The 23,725-nt window shown below is 46.8% G+C and overlaps 1 protein-coding gene across 9 annotated transcripts in view; it reads left to right on the top strand.

Annotated features, from left to right (window-relative positions):
• LOC137434579 (GRAM domain-containing protein 2B-like) overlaps positions 1 to 23,725 on the top strand; it is a 114,850-nt gene that overhangs the window by 18,550 nt on the left and 72,575 nt on the right. For all 9 annotated transcript variants that reach the window (XM_078785683.1, XM_078785682.1, XM_078785680.1 and 6 more), the window contains exons 3-5: positions 14,571 to 14,640; positions 18,713 to 18,785; positions 21,625 to 21,728. In XM_078785683.1, the coding sequence (XP_078641809.1) occupies positions 14,571 to 14,640; positions 18,713 to 18,785; positions 21,625 to 21,728 (247 nt within the window). The remainder of the gene's footprint in view (positions 1 to 14,570; positions 14,641 to 18,712; positions 18,786 to 21,624; positions 21,729 to 23,725) is intronic.

Below are 23,725 nucleotides of genomic sequence, written 5' to 3'. Positions count from 1 at the left end.
TGTTCATCGGCTGCGGACACGACAATATTATTTATCTACATAATAAGTAGATGGTTGCTTATGAGTGTATTGGCAAAAATGAAAATTCAGACCTGCCGAAGAAACAAAAATGGCATGTTCTACAGACTGGAAAATCTCGCTGGATAAATGCATACAAGGGATCTCATGGACTCTTGAAAAGATCACCATCAGAAGGCTCCTGAAATTCACAATAAGTTCTCTTTATCCATGAGTTTTGTTGGTACATCCTTTGATGTGGAGAGAAGTGAGCGATATCACCATACCCAAGCCAGGGAGTCGCTAGATGACCTTTCAACCGACCAAAAACAACAACAGGCATTTTAAGGCCATTTTCCCTGTTGGAGCGGGGGTTAGCCTTGCGGTCCCCATGATAATCTTCTCCATTTTCCCCTATTTTCTGCATCTCCCCTTGTTAACCCCCTTGCCCGCATTTCTTCTTCCACCATCTTTAGCAAAGTCTTTCTCGGTCTTCCCCGTCCTCTGTTTCCTTCTACAAACATTTCCATCACCCTTCTCAACCAGTCACTTTCATCCTTCCTCAACACATGACCAAACCATCTCAACCTGTTTCTCTTCACAGCATCCATCACAGGCTCTATTCTCATCATCTTTCGCAATTCATCATTTGTCTTCCTCTCTCTCAACAATACTCCACACATCCACCGAACCATTCACATTTCCACCCTTTCCAGCCGTCGTTGCTGCTCTACGTTCATTACCCATGAACATCATGCTCCCATAAATCATAACACTTCTCACACATGCAGCATACACCTTTCCCTTCAGCTTCAACGACCCTCCCCTCCTCGTCAGCATGCCACTCAGTTCCCGAAACTACTTCCATGCACATCTCACTCGAGCAACTGTTGCCGAGTCTGATCCACCTTCTCCATTCAGCATGTCTCCTAGGTAGCAAAATGTTTTCACACCTTCCAGCTTCAGGCCGTCTTCAAGATCCAACTCAACATTTCCTACATCTGCAGCTCCCTCTGTGCACACCTTACACTTGAATGTAGCTGCCACACTGGTTAATGGCCCTCTCAGACCACTACATTTTTGATGAACCCACTCTGCGCACGTTGTGCATTGAATGGAGTTCACTCCGACACCCTTCCTGCACATAGCACACGGCCTCTTCCCAGTTCTTTCCACCTCACCACGTGCTTTACTACTTGCCATCACCTTCGTATTTCCGATATTCACCTTCAGACCTTTTGTCTCCATACATTCCTTCAACTTGTTCATCTTCTCCTTCAGTCCATCCATACTCTTGGCAATCAACACTTGATCATCTGCATACAACAACTCCCACGGTAAACCGTCCTTTACATTCCGAGCCAGCACCTCCATCACAGCTACAAATAGTAGTGGACTTAGTACCGACCCCTGATGCACTCCCACCTTCACCTCAAACTCACCACTGCTCCCGTCCTTCATCCTTACAGCTGTGCGCGCTCTTTTGTACATTGCCATCACTACTCTGATCAACCATTCCTCCACTCCTAACTTCCTCAATGCCCCTGTCACTACTTCGCGTGGAACCCTATTGAATGCTTTCTCCAGATCAACAAACCCAAGAAACAACTTCTTCCTCTTCTCCATGTACTTCTCCTGCAACTGCCTTACAAAAAAAGCACTTCTGTCATTCCTCTTCCTGGCATAAATCCAAACTGCATTTTGTCAATCTTCACTTTCTTCCTTATCCTCTTTTCCAACACCCTTTCCAATACCTTCATTCCATGCTCCAATAACTTTATCACTCGATACGAGCCACAGTCCAGAGGGTCATGTCACCCTTGTATAGAGGGACGAGGGTACTCAGTTCCCAAGCCACTGGAATGCGGCCTTCTTTCACCACTAGATTACAGATCTCTGTCATTCTCTTCACACCCCAACTTCCTGCTGCCTTCAACATATCTCGCACCACTTCCGTCGGCTCTCCCGCTTTTCTACTCTTCATTGCTTATCGCTTCCTCAACTTCCTTCTCAGTTATTTTCTCTGCCGGTCCTAAAACTGGGTTACTCTCGATGTTGCCATCCCATTCATTCTCTGCATTCAACAGCATTTCCATATATCTCTTCCATCTTCCTCTAATTCCATCTGGGTCCACAACGATTTGTCCCACTTCATCCTTCAAGCAACTCACCCCCATCACATCACACCTCTCTTTCGCTATCTGCTTTGCAATCCTGAATACCGCTCTCTGACCCTCTTCTGAATCCAAGCGTTCTCTGAACATTTTCCTACATGCCTCCTGCGCCTTTGCTACCTCTTTCTTTGCAGCCTTCTTGGCTGCCTTATAACTTTCATGCTCTGCCTTTTCTGCCCCCATATCCTTCGCCTTCTGCCACTCCTTGAACTTCTTCCGCTTCTCGTCAATCCTCTTTCCAACTTCATCATCCCACCGCCATATTTCCGAGTGACTCGGTGGTCCTTTTGTCCATCCACATACCTCAACAACGGCTCCCAAAAGACTATCTTTCATTGACATCCAACCACTTTCAAGCTCAACCACATCATCCTCTACCATACTCAGCCTCTCTTTTAATGCCTCCCTCACTGTCACCTCTTTCAACCTCCACACCTTCATTCTCGGTTGGTACTTCACCCGCCGAGCTCTCCTCGCACCTTTCACCCTTATGTCGCAGACAACCAAGTGGTGCTGTGAAACAGCCTCCTCCCCTGGGATCACCTTTGTGTCACGGAGGTGCCCCCTATCTCACCTACACACCATCAGGTAGTCAACGGTTGTCGTTGACCCACCTGACGTGTATGTAACAAGCTTATTGTCTGCTTTCTGGAACTGAATATTACAAATCAACAAACCAGCTCCATCAGCAAACTCCAAAAGCCTTTCACCTTCACCATTTGACTTCACCTTTCACCTTCACCATTTCAGCTTCAATTGAAATTAGAGCTGTCTCCCTCGACATATCACGTGCCTTCGATACGGTCTGGCACCCCGCTCTGCTCACCAAACTCTCCTCCTTTGGTATCCATGGAAATCTCCACGCATGGCTGGCGGACTTCCTCTCTAGTCGTTGTCAACGTGTGGCCCTGAATGGGTTTATCTCATCTCCTCCTCCTGTTCAGGCTGGAGTTCCCCAAGGCAGTGTTCTGGGCCCTGTGCTTTTTCTGGTCTTCATCAATGATCTCTCTGACTCTCTTGAAAATCCTCTCTATCTCTTTGCTGATGACTCCACTCTCTGCCGCTCCATTCCTCAACCCTCAGATCGGCAGTCTGCAGCCTCCTCACTCTCTGCAGAGCTGGACAAAATCACAGACTGGGCAAACAAGTGGAACATGTCTTTCAATCCTGACAAATCTCACACTCTTACGATGTCTCTCCGAAAAGACCGACTGGACAACCCTCCCATCTACTTTCTGAATAATCCTCTCCAAGAAGTTCTGTCACTCAAGCTTTTTGGTCTCACTATCTGCCATGATCTTTCCTGGGAAAACCACATTTCCAAGCTGGCCTCCAAAGCCAGTCGCCGACCGGGCATCCTCCATCGTGTGAAGTCCTTCCTTGGCACACCTGAGCTCCTCACCACATACAAGGCTTTCATCCGCAGCTCAATGGAGTACTGCTCTCCCCTCTGGGCTGGTGCTCCTGCCTCACACCTAGCTCGTCTTCACGCTGTTGAAACCAAAGCGTTCAGAATCATTGGAATCTCCCGCGATGAAGCTACCTCCGAGGGCCTTTCACTTACTCACCGCAGGCAGGTTGGTGGTCTTTCTGTCTTCTACCGACTCCTCTCCGGCCTTACTCCCCCAGCTCTCTCTGGGCTCTGTCCCCCACATATTCCTGAAGGTCGCACAAGATCTGCCTGCAACCCTCTTATGGTTAAACTGCCAAAATCAAGACTCTCTGCTCACCTTCACTCCTTCATTCCCCTTTTCTCCCGCCTCTGGAACAAACTCCCTCACTCTCTTCAATCCCACTCCTCCCTCCAGGTCTTTAAAACGGCTGTTCACCACCATCTCTTATCTTCCCCAATCCAAAACCTTGATCTTTTCTACCCCCGCTAATTTCACCCCAAATCCACTTTTTTGAGGTGACTTTTGACTTCTTTCCTGGAAGTCCTTGGTGTCCTTGCGTTTTATACCTATCCTGCCTCCCCCCAGGCCCTCTCCCTCCCACACATCTCCCGATGTCCCTGCTCTCAAATGTTGTGTTTGTGTGCTTCCTCCCCTTCTCTCCCCATCTTGTCGACCGCTCCCCTTTTTATATACTTCGTTTGCTTGTTTGTTTGATTTGTTTGTTTGATAAATGTTAGCTCTTTCACGAGCCTCGACTCTGTATACAAAAAAAATAAAAAATTATCACACCATATCCGTAACCCCCATAAACTCCCTCAAAACCGTCCATACTCCTTCCCACATGTGCATTTAGGGCCCTCCTAACACAACAACTTCCTCATCTTTCACGTTTTCTATCAGCTTCTCTGTCGCACACCAGAACTTGTCCTTCTCTTCATCGCTCCGACCAACCTATGGAACATATCCCGAGATGACGTTCGCCAAGAGCTTTCCAATCATCATTTTCACCATCATCAACCTATCACTAACTCTAGTCACACTCACCACACTGTCCCTTCACCATTCCTACCCTTCACCATTCTCACACCACTTCCCTTCCATCTCGTCTCCTGCACAAAACATATGTCCACTCTTCTTCTGACCAATACTTCCACCACTTCTCCTGATCTCCCTGTCATTGTCCCTACATTCCATGTCCCAAACCTCAGAAACCGATCTGCACGTCAGGCATCAGATGCTTCGTCGTCATAAATGGAGTGATTTCCACCCTTGCTTCGATCGGGTTCCCCACCTTGAGTTTTGACGAGAGGGAGCGAGGTCCCTCACGGGGTACTTCGGGCTGTACCCTGCCCATATGTAATTGTCATGGTTCCCTTTTTGAGGCAATGTTTTATGGCCGGATGCCCTTCCTGACGCCAACCCTGAGTCGCCTCTCACGACACGCAGGGATTCGATGTACCTATTCTAAACCGGGGTACACACCAGGACCTTTCAAGCTTTCAAGCTACCGAGCAATATCATTACTCTGCACATCATACAAGTTGCTTGAGTGTCTTCTGCTAAGCCGTATCTGATCGCTGGTTGAGTATTCCATTCCAGTGGAACAGGTATGATTGAGACCCTGGAGAAACTCTGTGGATCAGGTCCTGGTATTGACAATGTACACTGAGGTTGGATACCAACGTTCTCTCAATAATGGTGTTGCTTTGATAGATCTGTCAGCAGCTCATGACAAAGTATGGAGACATTGACTACTTCTCAAGACCGCAAAGCTTCTTTCCTGCTCTGTAACCATGCAGGAACTAGCATCTATGTTTAGCAACCGTCATTTCAGGGTCTTGCTTGGGGATATGACCAGCGCACCAATAACTCTGAATGATGGTCACCTCCAACGATCAATGTTAGCCCCAATGCTGATCAACACATAATTGACCTACCTGTGACTACTTTACGAAAGTTTGCTTATGCTGATGATCACGCCCTTGGCCTACCAATCGTCAATCGTACAATCTCGATGATGTGAGCAGAGTTCTTATGAACGACCTCAAGGTTTTGAAGGTTTTGGAGGAGTATTTCAGCAAATGGAGACTCTGTCTCCCAATCCATCAAGAAAACCCGTCACTGCCTTCCATCTGAGCAACCGCCTGGCTCATGCCAAACTATGTCTCCTTTTGTGGTAAGACAGTCCAGAATTAACCACAACCCAAATATCTTGGAATCACTCTGGATTGCAGTCTGACATACAGGTAACATCTGGAAAGGGTATGTGAGAAAACGAAGACCAAAGTGAACCTCATCCGTAAGCTTGCGGCACTACCTGGGGAGATGGCACACGTAGTCTTCGCACTTCCACATTCGCTCTAGTGTATCCCACTGCAGAGTACTGTGCACCTGTCTGGGCTGCGAGCAGTCACACAAAGCACCTTCACACTACCCTGAAATCTGCAATGGGAATTGTTTCTGGCACACTGAAGTCAACTCCTCTCCCGTGGCTCCCTGTGTTGAGTAACATCGCATCCCCGGACATTCGCAGAAACAATCCAATGCTGACCTGCTAATCCACAAAGAGCTACTGAATCCTCCAAGACCTTGATTTACATCACGGAATCCTTTCTGGATTAGGGGATCAACCGTAAGTGGCCATTGCTAAGGATAAGGAGCTGTAGAGGTAGCAATAGGAAAGGTTATCAGTTTGAAATGGCAAGCTCATCCAAAATCCCACGGAACCCCCAGAATTTGACCGACAGAGATGCCATGGAGTGGCCTTCACCGACTACCGACTCTACATGCAAGGACCGCTCGTCATATGTGTAAGTGGAAGCAAACTGAGAGCACAGTGTTTACCTGTGGCCATCAAGATCAGACAATCCGACGTGCAGTACATGTCTGCGTACAGAGGAGATTCAGTAGGTCCTTAACAGAACTACACAGAACTACCGTTGATGATGCGATCAATTAGCTCTCCTTACAAGACCTTCAATTATAATTGTCCACAAGATCATGCGAAAGAAGAAGAAGTTGTAGTTGCTGCTTAAAAAAAGTCGTTGCTGTTCCATTCAAATTCAAACAACATCGCTTCCATGCACCTGATTACATTTTCTGGAACATTCGAGGGCCCGGTCGCACCGTTGTCAAATTACCCCATTATGTACGTGGGTTTTAGGGAAGAGGAAGAAGCATTTATGGAAGTAGGACTTAGACACGGACATACGATGGTTCATCCCCATATTGCGAGACTTGTCCTTGACTTTCTCAAACATCTCATTTCTCTCAAACTTACAGGGGGCTGACGCAGCCCGTAGGCCAAACGTACAGGGGGCTGACGCAGCCCGTAGGCCAAACGTACAGGGGGCTGACGCCGCCCGTAGGCCAAACTTACAGGGGGCTGACGCAGCCCGTAGGCCAAACCTACAGGGGGCTGACGCCGCCCGTAGGCCAAACTTACAGGGGGCTGACGCCGCCCGTAGGCCAAACTTACAGGGGGCTGACGCCGCCCGTAGGCCAAACCTACAGGGGGCTGACGCCGCCCGTAGGCCAAACTTACAGGGGGCTGACGCCGCCCGTAGGCCAAACTTACAGGGGGCTGACGCCGCCCGTAGGCCAAACTTACAGGGGGCTGACGCAGCCCGTAGGCCAAACCTACAGGGGGCTGACGCAGCCCGTAGGCCAAACCTACAGGGGGCTGACGCCGCCCGTAGGCCAAACTTACAGGGGGCTGACGCCGCCCGTAGGCCAAACTTACAGGGGGCTGACGCCGCCCGTAGGCCAAACTTACAGGGGGCTGACGCCGCCCGTAGGCCAAACTTACAGGGGGCTGACGCAGCCCGTAGGCCAAACCTAAATCAATGTGATTGTTTTCAGTGGGGATATCTGAGCACTCGACTTCAAACAGAGGTCAGGAAGCTCTCGTGTATTTGAGGCCTAGTGTTGTAGACTTGTCCAACTGAGTAAACGGTCACACGTGTGCTGCAAAGTCGGGCGCACTTTAATCCATCAGTTGGAGGAAGTACAGAGACAAAATGGTGGTCACACTGAACATTGTTTGCACAACAAATATCTCATCATGTTCATATTTAATAAATAAAAATGAACAATGAAGAATTAGTCTCACTGGTGATGACTCAGGTCAATATGCATGGAGAGAACAGGTAGAACAATGGATGACATCAACCGCACGTTTATTGAGGTATGCCAACAACAGTGGGAAGCAAGGGGTGGCTAACCGCCGTGGGAAGCAAGGGGAAACTAACCGCCGTGGGAAGCAAGGGGAAACTAACCACTGTGGGACGCAAGGGGAAACTAACCACTGTGGGAAGCTAGGGGAAACTAACCACTGTGGGAAGCAAGGGCAAACTAACCACTGTGGGAAGCAAGGGGAAACTAACCACTGTGGGAAGCAAGGGAAAACTAACCACTGTGGGAAGCAAGGGGAAGCTAACCGCCGTGGCAAGCAAGAGGAAACTAACTGCCGTGGGAAGCAAGGGGAAGCCAACCGCTGTGGGAATCAAGGGGAAGCTAACCACTGTGGGAATCAAGGGGAAGCTAACCGCCGTGGGGAAGCAAGGGGAAACTAACCGCCGTGGGAAGCAAGGGGAAACTAACCACTGTGGGAAGCAAGGGGAAGCTAACCGCCGTGGGAAGCAAGGGGAAACTAACCGCCGTGGGAAGCAAGGGGAGGCTAACCACAATGGGAATCAAGGGGAAGCTAACCGCCGTGGGAAGCAAGGGGAAACTAACCGCCGTGGGAAGCAAGGGGAGGCTAACCGCCGTGGGAAGCAAGGGGAAACTAACCGCCGTGGGAAGCAAGGGGAAACTAACCACTGTGGGAAGCAAGGGGAAGCTAACCGCCGTGGGAAGCAAGGGGAGGCTAACCACAATGGGAATCAAGGGGAAGCTAACCGCCGTGGGAAGCAAGGGAAAACTAACCACTGTGGGAAGCAAGGGGAAACTAACCACTGTGGGAAGCAAGGGAAAAGTAACCACTGTGGGAAGCTAGGGGAAACTAACCGCCGTGGGAAGCAAGGGAAAACTAACCACTGTGGGAAGCAAGGGGAAACTAACCACAATGGGAATCAAGGGGAAGCTAACCGCCGTGGGAAGCAAGGGGAAACTAACCGCCGTGGGAAGCAAGGGGAAACTAACCACTGTGGGAAGCAAGGGGAAACTAACCACAATGGGAATCAAGGGGAAGCTAACCGCCGTGGGAAGCAAGGGGAAACTAACCGCCGTGGGAAGCAAGGGGAAACTAACCACTGTGGGAAGCAAGGGGAAACTAACCACAATGGGAATCAAGGGGAAGCTAACCGCCGTGGGAAGCAAGGGGAAACTAACCGCCGTGGGAAGCAAGGGGAAACTAACCACTGTGGGAAGCAAGGGGAAACTAACCACAATGGGAATCAAGGGGAAGCTAACCGCCGTGGGAAGCAAGGGGAAGCTAACCGCCGTGGGAAGCAAGGGGAAGCTAACCACTGTGGGAAGCAAGGGGAAGCTAACCGCCGTGGGAAGCAAGGGGAAACTAACCACTGTGGGAAGCAAGGGGAAACTAACCGCCGTGGAAAGCAAGGGGAAGCTAACCGCCGTGGGAAGCAAGGGGAAACTAACCGCCGTGGGAAGCAAGGGGAAACTAACCGCCGTGGAAAGCAAGGGGAAGCTAACCGCCGTGGGAAGCAAGGGGAAACTAACCGCCGTGGGAAGCAAGGGGAAGCTAACCGCCGTGGGAAGCAAGGGGAAACTAACCACTGTGGGAAGCAAGGGGAAACTAACCACAATGGGAATCAAGGGGAAGCTAACCGCCGTGGGAAGCAAGGGGAAACTAACCGCCGTGGGAAGCAAGGGGAAACTAACCGCCGTGGGAAGCAAGGGGAAACTAACCACTGTGGGAAGCAAGGGGAAACTAACCACAATGGGAATCAAGGGGAAGCTAACCGCCGTGGGAAGCAAGGGGAAACTAACCGCCGTGGGAAGCAAGGGGAAGCTAACCGCCGTGGGAAGCAAGGGGAAACTAACCGCCGTGGGAAGCAAGGGGAAACTAACCGCCGTGGGAAGCAAGGGGAAGCTAACCGCCGTGGGAAGCAAGGGGAAACTAACCACTGTGGGAAGCAAGGGGAAGCTAACCGCCGTGGGAAGCAAGGGGAAACTAACCGCCGTGGGAAGCAAGGGGAAGCTAACCGCCGTGGGAAGCAAGGGGAAACTAACCACTGTGGGAAGCAAGGGTAAACTAACCACAATGGGAATCAAGGGGAAGCTAACCGCCGTGGGAAGCAAGGGGAAACTAACCGCCGTGGGAAGCAAGGGGAAGCTAACCGCCGTGGGAAGCAAGGGGAAACTAACCGCCGTGGGAAGCAAGGGGAAGCTAACCGCCGTGGGAAGCAAGGGGAAACTAACCGCCGTGGGAAGCAAGGGGAAACTAACCGCCGTGGGAAGCAAGGGGAAGCTAACCGCCGTGGGAAGCAAGGGGAAACTAACCACTGTGGGAAGCAAGGGGAAGCTAACCGCCGTGGGAAGCAAGGGGAAACTAACCGCCGTGGGAAGCAAGGGGAAGCTAACCGCCGTGGGAAGCAAGGGGAAACTAACCACTGTGGGAAGCAAGGGTAAACTAACCACAATGGGAATCAAGGGGAAGCTAACCGCCGTGGGAAGCAAGGGGAAACTAACCGCCGTGGGAAGCAAGGGGAAACTAACCGCCGTGGGAAGCAAGGGGAAACTAACCACTGTGGGAAGCAAGGGGAAACTAACCACAATGGGAATCAAGGGGAAGCTAACCGCCGTGGGAAGCAAGGGGAAACTAACCGCCGTGGGAAGCAAGGGGAAACTAACCGCCGTGGGAAGCAAGGGGAAACTAACCGCCGTGGGAAGCAAGGGGAAGCTAACCGCCGTGGGAAGCAAGGGGAAACTAACCGCCGTGGGAAGCAAGGGGAAACTAACCACTGTGGGAAGCAAGGGGAGGCTAACCACAATGGGAATCAAGGGGAAGCTAACCGCCGTGGGAAGCACGGGGACATTAACCGCCGTGGGAAGCAAGGGGAAACTAACCACTGTGGGAAGCAAGGGAAAACTAACCACTGTGGGAAGCAAGGGAAAACTAACCACAATGGGAATCAAGGGGAAACTAACCGCCGTGGGAAGCAAGGGGAAACTAACCGCCGTGGGAAGCAAGGGGAAACTAACCACTGTGGGAAGCAAGGGGAAACTAACCACAATGGGAATCAAGGGGAAGCTAACCGCCGTGGGAAGCAAGGGGAAACTAACCGCCGTGGGAAGCAAAGGGAAACTAACCGCCGTGGGAAGCAAGGGGAAGCTAACCGCCGTGGGAAGCAAGGGGAAACTAACCGCCGTGGGAAGCAAGGGGAAACTAACCGCCGTGGGAAGCAAGGGGAAGCTAACCACAATGGGAATCAAGGGGAGGCTAACCGCCGTGGGAAGCAAGGGGAAACTAACCGCCGTGGGAAGCAAGGGGAAGCTAACCGCCGTGGGAAGCAAGGGGAAACTAACCGCCGTGGGAAGCAAGGGGAAGCTAACCGCCGTGGGAAGCAAGGGGAAACTAACCACTGTGGGAAGCAAGGGGAAGCTAACCGCCGTGGGAAGCAAGGGGAAACTAAACGCCGTGGGAAGCAAGGGGAAACTAACCACTGTGGGAAGCAAGGGGAGGCTAACCACAATGGGAATCAAGGGGAAGCTAACCGCCGTGGGAAGCAAGGGGAAACTAACCGCCGTGGGAAGCAAGGGGAAACTAACCACTGTGGGAAGCAAGGGAAAACTAACCACTGTGGGAAGCTAGGGGAAACTAACCGCCGTGGGAAGCAAGGGAAAACTAACCACTGTGGGAAGCAAGGGAAAACTAACCACTGTGGGAAGCAAGGGGAAACTAACCACTGTGGGAAGCAAGGGGAAACTAACCACTGTGGGACGCAAGGGGAAACTAACCACTGTGGGAAGCTAGGGGAAACTAACCGCCGTGGGAAGCAAGGGAAAACTAACCACTGTGGGAAGCAAGGGAAAACTAACCACTGTGGGAAGCAAGGGGAAACTAACCACTGTGGGAAGCAAGGGGAAACTAACCACTGTGGGACGCAAGGGGAAACTAACCACTGTGGGAAGCTAGGGGAAACTAACCGCCGTGGGAAGCAAGGGGAAACTAACCGCCGTGGGAAGCAAGGGGAAACTAACCACTGTGGGACGCAAGGGGAAGCTAACCGCCGTGGGAAGCAAGGGGAAACTAACCGCCGTGGGAAGCAAGGGAAAACTAACCACTGTGGGAAGCAAGGGGAAACTAACCACTGTGGGACGCAAGGGGAAACTAACCACTGTGGGAAGCGATGGGAAACTAACCGCCGTGGGAAGCAAGGGCAAACTAACCACTGTGGGAAGCTAGGGGAAACTAACCACTGTGGGAAGCAAGGGCAAACTAACCACTGTGGGAAGCAAGGGGAAACTAACTGCCGTGGGAACCAAGGAGAAGCTCACTGCCGTGGGAAGCAAGGGGAAACTAACCACTGTGGGAAGCAAGGGGAAACTAACCGCCGTGGGAAGCAAGGGCAAACTAACCACTGTGGGAAGCTAGGGGAAACTAACCACTGTGGGAAGCAAGGGGAAACTAACCACTGTAGGAAGCAAGGGGAAACTAACTGCCGTGGGAAGCAAGGGGAAGCTAACCGCGGTGAGAAGCAAGGGGAAGCTAACTGCCGTGGGAAGCAAGGGGAAACTAACCACTGTGGGAAGCAAGGGGAAACTAACCGCCGTGGGAAGCAAGGGGAAACTAAGCACTATGGGAAGCAAGGTGAAACTAACCACAGTGGGAAGCAAGGGGAAGCTAACCACTGTGGGAAGCAAGGGGAAGCTAACCGCTGTGGGAAGCAAGGGGAAACTAACCACAGTGGGAAGCAAGGGGAAGCTAACCACTGTGGGAAGCAAGGGGAAGCTAACCGCTGTGGGAAGCAAGGTGAAACTAACCACAGTGGGAAGCAAGGGGAAGCTAACCACTGTGGGAAGCAAGGGGAAGCTAACCGCTGTGGGAAGCAAGGGGAAGCTAACCGCTGTGGGAATCAAGGGGAAGCTAATGCCATGGGAAGCAAGGGGAAGCTAACCGCCGTGGGAAGCAATGGGAAACTAACCACTGTGGGAAGCAAGGGGAAGCTAATACCGTGGGAAGCAAGGGGAAACTAACCACTGTGGGAAGCAAGGGGAAGCTTATACCGTGGGAAGCAAGGGGAAACTAGCCACTGTGGGAAGCAAGGGGAAGCTAACCGCCGTGGCAAGCAAGAGGAAACTAACTGCCGTGGGAAGCAAGGGGAAGCCAACCGCTGTGGGAATCAAGGGGAAGCTAACCACTGTGGGAATCAAGGGGAAGCTAACCGCCGTGGGGAAGCAAGGGTAAGCTAACCACTGTTGGAAGCTAACTGCCGTGGGAAGCAAGGGGAAGCTAACCACTGTGGGAAGCAAGGGTAAGCTAACTGCCGTGGGAAGCAAGGGGAAGCTAACCACTGTGGGAAGCAAGGGTAAGCTAACCGCTGTGTTATTTTTTGACAACTTCAAATTAACAATTAAAAAAAACAATTTTAAATTAATCAGCATGTTTGGCTGTGTCATGTATGTTGCTAATTAACAATTTTAAATTAATCATCATGTTTGACTGTATCATGTATGTTGTTGATTCACAATTTTAAATTAATCATCATGCTTGGCTGTATCATGTATGTTGTTCACAATTTTAAATGAATCATCATGTTTGACTGTATCATGTATGTATGTTCACAATTTTAAATTAATCATCATGTTTCGCTGTATCGTCTATGTTGTTAATTAACAATTTTACATTAATTATCATGTTGGGCTGTGTCATGTATGTTGTTAATTCACATTTTAAAATTAATCATCATGTTTGGCTGCATCATGCATGTTGTTCACGATTTTAAATTAATCATCATGTTTGGCTGCATCATGCATGTTGTTCACGATTTTAAATTAATCATCATGTTGGGCTGTATCATGTATGTTGTTACTTAACAATTTTAAATTAATCATCATGTTTGACTGTATCATGTATGTTGTTGATTCACAATTTTAAATTAATCATCATGTTTGCCTGCATCATGTATGTTGTTAATTCACAATTTAAAATTAATCATCATGTTTGGCTGTATCATGTATGTTGTTCACAATTTAAAATTAATCATCATGTTTGGCTGTATCATGTATGTTGTTGACAATTTAAAATTAATCATCATGTTTGGCTGTAACACGTATGTTGTTAGTTCACAAATTTAAATTAATCATAATGTTGGGCTGTATCATGATTGTTGTTCACAATTTTAAATTAATCATCATGTTGGGCTGTATCATGCATGTTGTTATTTCACAATTTTAAATTTATCATCATGTTAGGCTGTATCATGTATGTTGTTAATTTACAATTTTACATTAATCATCATGTTTGGCTGCATCATGTATGTTGTTAATTAACAATTATAAATTAATCATCATGTTTGGGCTGTATCATGTCTGTTGTTAATTAACAATTTTAAATTAAGCATGGAAGGCTGTGTCATGTATGTTGTTAATTCACAATTTAATATTAATCATTTTAGGCCTGATCATGTATGTTGTTAATTCACAATTTAATATTAATCATGTTAGGCTGTGTCATGTATGTTGTTAATTCACAATTTAATATTAATCATGTTAGGCTGTATCAGTATCATGTATGTTGTTAATTAACAATTTTACATTAATCATCATGTTGGGCTGTGTCATATACGTATGTTCTTCATTAGCGGTTTTTTATTTATCTTGTTGGGCTGTATCACGTGTTAATTCACAATTTATATTGATCATGTTAGGCGGTATCATGTATGTTGTATGTCATATTTAAAATGTCTTATACTCAGTTCCACCCTGCTCTGAGAAATAGGTTTTAAAATGTAAATTAAATTGTGCAAAGTTTGTAATTTACACCATGTCATGTAGTAGTGCACCTTATGTCATGCAATGTGTCCTATTTCTCGCTCAGGGCAAAGACTTTAGACCCAATTCCTGACCATGAGATCAAGAGGGACAAGACTAGAGACAAATCCCTTGTGGTATGTTGGATATTTTGATGATTTGATATATTTTTAACCACTGAGAACAATATGACGAGTACATTGTCTTGTGGCCCTCGTGTAAATATATATAGGATATAAATAGTATAAATACAATTAGTAAAAAGTGTTTCATGAAATGAAGGGGGAAATGGTTGGCAATAAACATCATACAAGTTTGGTGCCATTTGGGATGCTTTGGGTGGCATTCAAACTCTTGGATGGCACACCTCCATGGAATGCTGGGTATTGTGGGCTTGACAGCAGGATAGGCCAATGGCAGAGCGTGTTTGCTTCTTTCCTAATCGAATGTTTGATTTGTTTTCCTTGGGGTTGACTCTAAATCCAAACTAAAACTGCTTTCCTTGGTGTAGTGCCCGCAAAGGTTGTAAGTGTGGTGCTGCATCTGAGGGCACACCATCCTTCTGATGGGACATTAGGGCAACTGTCATAATCTACATTTGGCAATGGGTGTCACATCTCAAATATCTCTCGATTCAAGTTGGGAATTGTGTGTCCATTTCCTAGTAAATTCGTTTGGTCGAAGGCGATTTGGGCAGGAATTTTTTAATTCATTCAGGTGCCAGCGATAACTCGCCATTTTTTTCACAAAATACACCATATTTAAGGTCTACCAGGTAATGCGAGCAGATAGGACACCCAGCTTAACATTCATTCGAGGGAAGGTGCCTCGCCTGCGAAGAACCGATCGAACACCTTATAGGTGCATCAGGAAGCAAACCCAAACTGGTTCTATGGCTGTTGGCTGCATCATTTGCTGGAATTGCGGCTGTGCCACCGATGCAGTGCCCCCCCCCCCCCCCCCCCCATTACCAGTCAGCCGGTACTCATTTTGACGACCTCGGAAGGATGACAGGCTGAGTCAGACTTTGTGTCATTCATCAGGTGAGTTCATTGCATGGCCAAGGTTTTGACGATTCACCTCCAGCGGCATGACAAAATGGCAAATTGATGGCGTACTTCCGTCTAACTTCTCAGAGAGTCGGGAAAATGGGGGAACTAAGGCTATGAAAGCAGAGAACAACCATAAACCCTGTGTAAAGATCACACAAGGCATAGAGAGAAATTCTATACGCCTGACAAATGCTCAGCCATTTGTATAAATGAATAAATATTTGCGAAGTCCACTTGAAGTGCTTGTCAATGCATTTTCCTTGCCGGAATGTGATCTGTTTATAATCCAGGTAGTGAAAGGTATACCGCAGGGCTATTTGCACTTCCTTTCTCTCTACACAATACCGGTTCAGACACAACAATCAATTGGTTGCCATGGTTTCCTACTTGCCCCGATTCATGTTAACTTTTTCTTTTGTCGTACAGTGTCTTCAGAAAGTATTCCCACTCCGTGACTTTTTCACATTTTCTTGTGTTACAGCCTGCATTTAAAATTTATTAAACTGAGATTTTTTGGTCACTGATATACACATAATACCCCATTAATGTCAAAGTGGAATTTGTATTTCAGAAATTTTTACATAATAATTAAAAATGAAATACAGAAATATCTAATTGACATAAGTATTCATCCCCCTGAGTCAATACTTCTTACAAGCATCTTTGATAGCAATTACAACTTCGAGTCTTCTTGTGTATGTTTGTATCAGGATCGCACATCTGGATTTGGGGAGTTTCTCCCATTCTTCCTTGCTGATCTGAATTTGGGGAGTTTCTTTCATTCTCTCTTGCAGATTTGCTCAAGCTCTGTCAAGTTGGATGGGGAGTGTCGGTGAACAGCAATCTTGAAGTCTTTCCACAGATTCTCAATGGGATTCAAGTCTCGACTTTGGCTGGGCCCCTCAAGGACTTTCACGTTCTTGTTCTGAAGCCATTCCAGTGTTGCTTTGGCTGTGTGTTTGGGGTCATTGTCCTGTTGGAACATAAACCTTCACCGCAGTCTGAGGTCTTTTGCTCTCTGAAGCAGGATCTCCTCGAGGATTTGCGAGTATTTGGCTCCATTCTTTGTTCCCTTGACCTTTACAAGTATACGAGTCCCTGCCACTGAAAAGCATCCCCAGAGCATGATACTGCCATTACCATGCTTCACGGTAGGGATGGCGTTACATGGGTAATCAGCGGTGCTCAATTCTGCCAGACGTAGAGCTTTGCATTCATGCCAAATAGTTCATTTTTCGTCTCATCAGATCACAGAATCTTTTGCCTCATGCTCTGAGTCTTGGTCACTCCTTTTTGCAAACTCCAGGTGTGCTGCCATGTGCCTTCTTGCAAACTCCAGGTGTGCTGTCATGTGCCTTTTTGCAAACTCCAGGTGTGCTGTCATGTGCCTTTTTGCAAACTCCAGGTGTGCTGCCATGTGCCTTCTTGCAAACTCTAGGTGTGCTGTCATGTGCCTTTTTGCAAACTCCAGGTGTGCTGTCATGTGCCTTTTTGAAAACTCTAGGTGTGCTGTCATGTGCCTTTTTCTCGGGAATGGCTTCCGTCTGGCCACTCCCCCATAAAACCTAGATTTGTGAAGTGCTGTAGGGACTGTTCTCCTTCCGGCAGGTTCTCCAATCTCGACCACGGAACTCTGTAGTTCTGTCAGATTGGTCATTGGGTTCTCGGTCACCTCCCTGCCAATGTGCTTCTTGAACGGTTGCTCAGTTTTGTCGGACGGCCAGCTCTAGGAAGAGTCTGCGTAGTTCCATATTCTTTCCTTTTCCTAATGATGGAGCTCATTTTCCTCTTGGGAACTTTAAACTCTCTAGAAATTGTTTTATCCCCTTCCCCAGATCTTTGCCTCCTCACAATTCTATCTCGGAGTTCTACGGACAGTCCCCTGGACTTCATGGTAGAGTTTCTGCTCTGACATACACTGTCAACTGTGGAACCTTATATAGAAATGTGTTTCTGTCTAAATCATGTCCAATCAATTGAATTGGCCACAGGTGGACTCCAATCAAGTTGAAGAGACATCTCAAGGATGATCAAAGAAAATAGGATGCACCTGAGAAAATTGGATATGAAGGTGTCATAGCAAAGGGGTTCAATACTTACTGTATGGAAATTAGATATTTCTGTATTTCATTGTTAATTTGTAAAAAAAAACATTCAAAAAAACAATTCCACTTTGATGTTGTGGTATTATGTGTAGATCAGTGACAAAAAAATCTCAATTTAATCCATTTTTAATTCAGGATGTAACACAAGAAAATGTGAAAAAAAGTCAAGGGGTGTGAATACTTTCTGAAAAAGACACTGTATCCGAAGAAATCATTTAAACACAAGTACTTTGATTTTAGGTTTGAAGAAATGAAGCATTAACAAAGAAACAGTGGAAGCAGATAATGAATGCATCGTTTGGAGGGCTGCATTGACAAGGTGGCCTGAAAGTCCCTTTACCCCTCCGGAAGGGTAGAGGGCTTCACAAGTCTTGATCTTTCAGATTCTCTCACTATCACACAAGATGGTTATAAGGTGGAGCGACAACACAGCTCACCTTTACATAGTAGTGTACCTTTCACACAATCTCCACAGCGCTATAATATCATCTCATGTTACAACATCAAAAAGGAAATACCACATGACTCCTTCTTCTTCTTTGTTCGTTTTCAGACTTCTTCCGCACAAGCCGATGGGTAGCATCATCAGCTGGAGGCGTGGCTATGCTGCTGATGCAATGTCCTCTGCTGGTTAGAGTAGGGATTTGTAATTTGTTAATGGTGCCGGTGATCGTTCACCTACTCTTCGCAAAAGACATAATGGGCTCTTTGACATCCACCAACTAATGCGGACGACAGGACGCACAGTTTAACGTCCATCTGCGCGACATTGATGAACCACCTGCCTGTGAAACACCTGGATGACAGATCTTATCCGGGTCAGGATTCGAACCTCAGCGAGACAGCTTAGAGACGAATATCTCGAGGCCATCCTGCCAGCCCACACCATACAGGTGAAGGACTGGAGTCCAAGGTCGTTTTAACCAGAAGTCTTTATTACTGAGACATGAATACGTCACTGAATGGTGATGATGATGATGATTGGTGATGCTGATATTTACTTTATCAATTTTGATCGTTAAAATATTGTTTTGTTTCTGATTTTTCTCTAGTCTCCAAATAAGCAAAACATCCACTACCACAAACTCTTCAATGAAGTTTCTGAAGAAGAGGGCCTTGTTGACAGTAAGCGTGCATGTCGTGATCCTAATTGTGGTTAAACATATAACTTGTAAACACATATTCAGCGAATTAGAAAGATTTTCATCAGATAGTCATTTGTACGTTTCATCATCTCATCACAACCTGGAGTGCATGCCACATTGGGTCCAAAATGGAGGTCAGCAGAGAGTGGCTGATGCTGACGACACCAACATGGGCCTCCTGGGCCTTCAGAGGCCGGGATAGGCTAACAACGCTGTGACAACATGGTAAATACTGTACTTTGTACTTATATCGTTTTAAAATTTGGCTTTGTGAGTAATTTGGCCTCAAATTGTCAACGATACGTGGGTCACTTCCACGTAGAAGAAAGGAGCCAGTTACCCCTTTGAATCCATCGACAAATTTTGCACAAAAATGACGTCATTTTCCGATGTAATGCTCATCATGTCTCTCATCGGTCCCTGACACGACCATTTTGATGGAAATTAACGCCAGGATCATACTCTGAACAGAATTACTGTGCCAACCCCACGCTGAGGATGAACTAGAACAACACTCGGCAGAGAACATACCTCCACCAGGACTAACTAGAATGTCACTCAGTAGAGAGGATACCTCCACCAGGACCAACTAGAATGTCACTCAGTGGAGAGGATACCTCCACCAGGACCAACTAGAATGTCACTCAGTAGAGAGGATACCTCCACCAGGACCAACTAGAATGTCACTCAGTAGAGAGCATACCTCCGCCAGGACCAACTAGAATGTCACTCAGTAGAGAGCATACCTCCGCCAGGACCAACTAGAATGTCACTCAGTAGAGAGAATACCTCCACCAGGACCAACGAGAAGGTCAGTCACTAGACAGCATACCTCAGCCACGACCAACTAGAATGTCACTCAGTAGAGAGCATACCTCCACCAGGACCAACTAGAATGTCACTTAGTAGAGAGAATACCTCCACCAGGACCAACTAGAATGTCACTCAGTAGAGAGCATACCTCCACCAGGACCAACTAGAATGTCACTCAGTAGAGAGCATACCTCCACCAGGACCAACTAGAAGGTCACTCAGTAGAGAGCATACCTCCACCAGGACCAACGGGAATGTCACTCGGTAGGCGCATACCTCCACCAGGACCAACTAGAAGGTCACTCAGTAGAGAGCATACCTCCACCAGGACCAACGGGAATGTCACTCGGTAGGCGCATACCTCCACCAGCCTGAACAGTTTACGTTTTGTATCCCACTGCGAGGCCAGATGTAGATTCATACCTGAACCAAAATTGAATCAGTTCTTCCTTGTCACTTACCAATTTTATCCACCATGTGTGGTGCGAATCCATCCACAACTTTTTGAGATATCCTGCTTCATGTCGGTTTTCAGAACATTTGAGATTTATCGGAATTTGTGGGATTAACCATAACAGGGCGACTGCAAGAGCGTGTGCATCCTGGAAGAACTTTAATCCATTATTCTACCTGTCCGCAGACACAGACGATACTGTCCTTCACGAGCAAGAAGAGTTATTAATCCCCTGCCGGTGTACACCGGAGGGGACTATAGGTTTGCACGCCGGCCCTCCGTCCGTCAGTCCGTCAGTCCGTCAGTCCGTCATGCAAAGAACAGTTTCCCGGACTTTTTTTCTAAACTCCTAATGCAAATGATTTCAAACTTGGCACATCGTTTCCTAATGATAAGTTACAGATCAAGTTCGACCTTCACGACGTTTCGATCATTTTTGACAAAGTTATGGCACTTTGAACTTTGGGAATTCTGATAATTCTGATGATCCTTAACTCAGTGCCATTTTAAGTTTTAATTTCCTTTAAAAACCAATTTCTCTGCAATAATAGGACCGATTCAGATCAAATTTTCACCATATGATGGACTCGGTTTGTAGAATATTTTAATGGTAATTATGACGTCACAGGTCACGTGGTTCGGCCGCCATATTGTTTTTTCGGGAAAACACGAAAACCCATTTTTCTCTGCAACGGCTGAACAGATCGAGACCAAACTTTGCAGGCAAAATCGCATACCCATGACGAACAAAAAAGTCAGCGAGCATGACGTCATGCATCACATGGATTCAGAGTTATGACATTTTTAAGCATGAACCTTTAAAACCGAGCCGCCCCCTCATTTTTGATCCAATCGAGGGGAAACTTAACAGATCTGTTCAGCATGTCAAATCTACTAAAATGTCCTTTTGGAATTTGCGATAGGGCACGTGGTTTGGCAGATATCGTTAATTAAACGAATTTTTTTTTTTAAATGGATATCTCTTGTTTATTCTGGAGTTCTCCTCAAGCCGCACCGCGCACCCTCGCCTCGTCTCGCGAACCTCAACAGCGCGACACAGCGCGCGCTTTCCGGAGGGGCGGAGCCAAGCCGAGCAACATATATAGACACATCGATCATTGATCGTGAACCGGAAAATATAATAAATTACTGATATTTAGCGACTCGAAAGGTTCTTTATCAACAACTTATTTTCTCGTGCTTCTGCTGACCTGTCTGCAAGGTGTATAAATCGAAGTCCCGAGTGCGAATCACAGGTGAGCCCGTCCTGAGGTAATTACCGATTGGGAACGATTCAGAACCTGTGGGTGAATAACCCTTGGTAATTTCCCCAACAGTTTTCCGGACGACAGACTGCCGGTAGTGGACGTGTATTGCAGCGCAATACTCAGAATGCTTGTTTATTCTTCAATTCAATTCATATTCAAGTACAAGAGCATAAATGTGTATCAATGTTGAACTCTATAAAAGGTAAACAGCTAATAAGGTTGAGAGTCAGTAAAGTATAAGATTTCTCGTGTTTCCCACTTTATCCAATTGTCTGTCTCCGCAGCTTTCACCTGCGCTTTACAGAAAGACATCCTGTACCAAGGCCGACTTTTTGTGTCAAAGAACTGGATCTGTTTCCATGCCAACCTGTTCGGTAAAAATGTCAGGGTAAGAAGTCTCTCTTTGATAACCTAGCGACGTGACACTTAGAGGCCTGCGCAAGTATTCACCCCCCCCACCGCCCCCCCCCTCCAAAGTTTTCACCTTTTGATGCCACCTGAGATTATTTCATCATCATTTAAATCAAACTTGATGTATAAAGACTTCACAAACTACACCAGGGTGATGAAGCTAAAAACAATTCAGATAAAATGTGAATAAATTAAATTAATAGAGAAAATCAGATGATTCTCAGTTACATAATTATTCAAACCCTTTGCATAATTAACCCTAAATCACTTCAGGAGCAAATAATTTTTTTGAAAGGTTAAAATATAAGTGTGATAAGTTTCACCTGTACGTAATCTGTGGTTTACATATTTTTTAAAAATCTCTCCCATTTATCTAAGGAGTTTTAAGGTGCAACTCACTTGATCAATGAACAAGGTAAACATGAAGACCAAGGAGCTTTCCAAATAAGTCAGACATAAAGTGGTGAAGAAGCACCATTCAGGAGAGGGTTATAAGAAGATTTCAAAGTCACTCCTTATCATTTGAGTTCGGCGAAATCCATCATTTCACCAACATTTATTGAAAAGGAAGATGTATCATACCACCCACACCCGACCCAGATCAGGTCGCCCATCCAAACCCGGCAGCCGGGCAAGCAGGAAACTGGTTCGGCATGTCACTGTAAATCCAAGAATGACTTTGAAAGATCTGCAAGGCTCTTTGTCCGACATGAGGGTCGGTGTTTTTTTGTTTTTTTTGAATACAAGATCGAGGCTCGTGAAAGAGCTAACATTAATCACACAGTATCCCGTTCCTTTCACAAAGCTGGCTTCTATGCACAGGTGGCAAGAAAGAAGTCATTCCTGAAAAAGGCTCATCTAAAAGATCGTATGGAGTTTGCCAAAAGCATCTTTATGATACTGCAGGCACGTGGAGAAAGGTTGTGATCAGACGAGACAAAAATTTAACTTTTTGGTCCAAATTCAAAGCGTTACGTCTGGTGCAGGCCTAACACTGCACATCACCCAGTCAACACCATCCCTACTGCCAAACATGGTGGAGGTAGCATCATGTTATGGGGCTGCTTTCCATCAGCAGGGACTGGCAAGCTTGTGAGGATAGAAAGGACAATGGACGGTGCAAAGTACAGGAGAATCTTTGATGAAAACCTGCTTGAGTGAGTCATTAATCAGAAACTGGGTCGGAGATTCACATTTCATCAGGACAATGATCTGAAGCACAATGCTAAAGCCACTCTGGAGTGGCTGAATAAGAAAATAAACGTTCTTGAATGGCCCAGTCAATGTCCTGACTTGAACCCGCTTGAACATTTCTGATGAGACTTGAGAATTGCATTCCATCGACGATCCACATCAAACTTGGCAGAACTAGAGAGATTTTCACATGAAGAATGGGCAAAGATTTCACCATCTCACTGTGCAAAACTTGTAGAGACCGAATACCCAAAAAACTCATACCAGTCATTGCTGCAAAAGGTGCTTCCACCAAGTACTTACCTAAGGGGCTGAATACTTTAGCAACCAGTGAATTTTGATTACCTCCGCCACCAAAGGTGGATGGAGGTTATGTTTTCACCCCTGTCTGTCTGTCTGTCAGTTTGATTTTGAACAAAATATCTTTAAAAGTTGTGGACGGATTCGGACGAAATTTGGCAGAGATGTAGCGTATATCACAAGGACGAAATGATTAGATTTTGGTGAATATCCGGATCCGGCTAGTTCATTCATTCACCATTGGGAGATGGGGTCAAAAACGATACATAGCAGGATATCTCAAACAGTTGTGGACGGATGATTTTGATTAAATGTGATTATATATTGTGATTTTCTGGTCTACTCTGCGATACAAAACGTAAACTGTTCACCTGACGGAGGTACGCTCTCTACTGAGTGCTGTTCTTGTTACTAGTAAGGGCATTTTATGAGATATTTCACAAATCTGTTAACTAAATTGTTACCAAAAAATTTCTTCAC

This window comes from Myxine glutinosa, chromosome 10 (assembly GCF_964187855.1).
Source record: "Myxine glutinosa chromosome 10, kmMyxGlut1.1, whole genome shotgun sequence".
Classification (NCBI taxonomy): domain Eukaryota; kingdom Metazoa; phylum Chordata; class Myxini; order Myxiniformes; family Myxinidae; genus Myxine; species Myxine glutinosa.
Note: the sequence above shows the minus strand (reverse complement) of the source record. Positions and strands in the feature narration are given on the sequence as shown.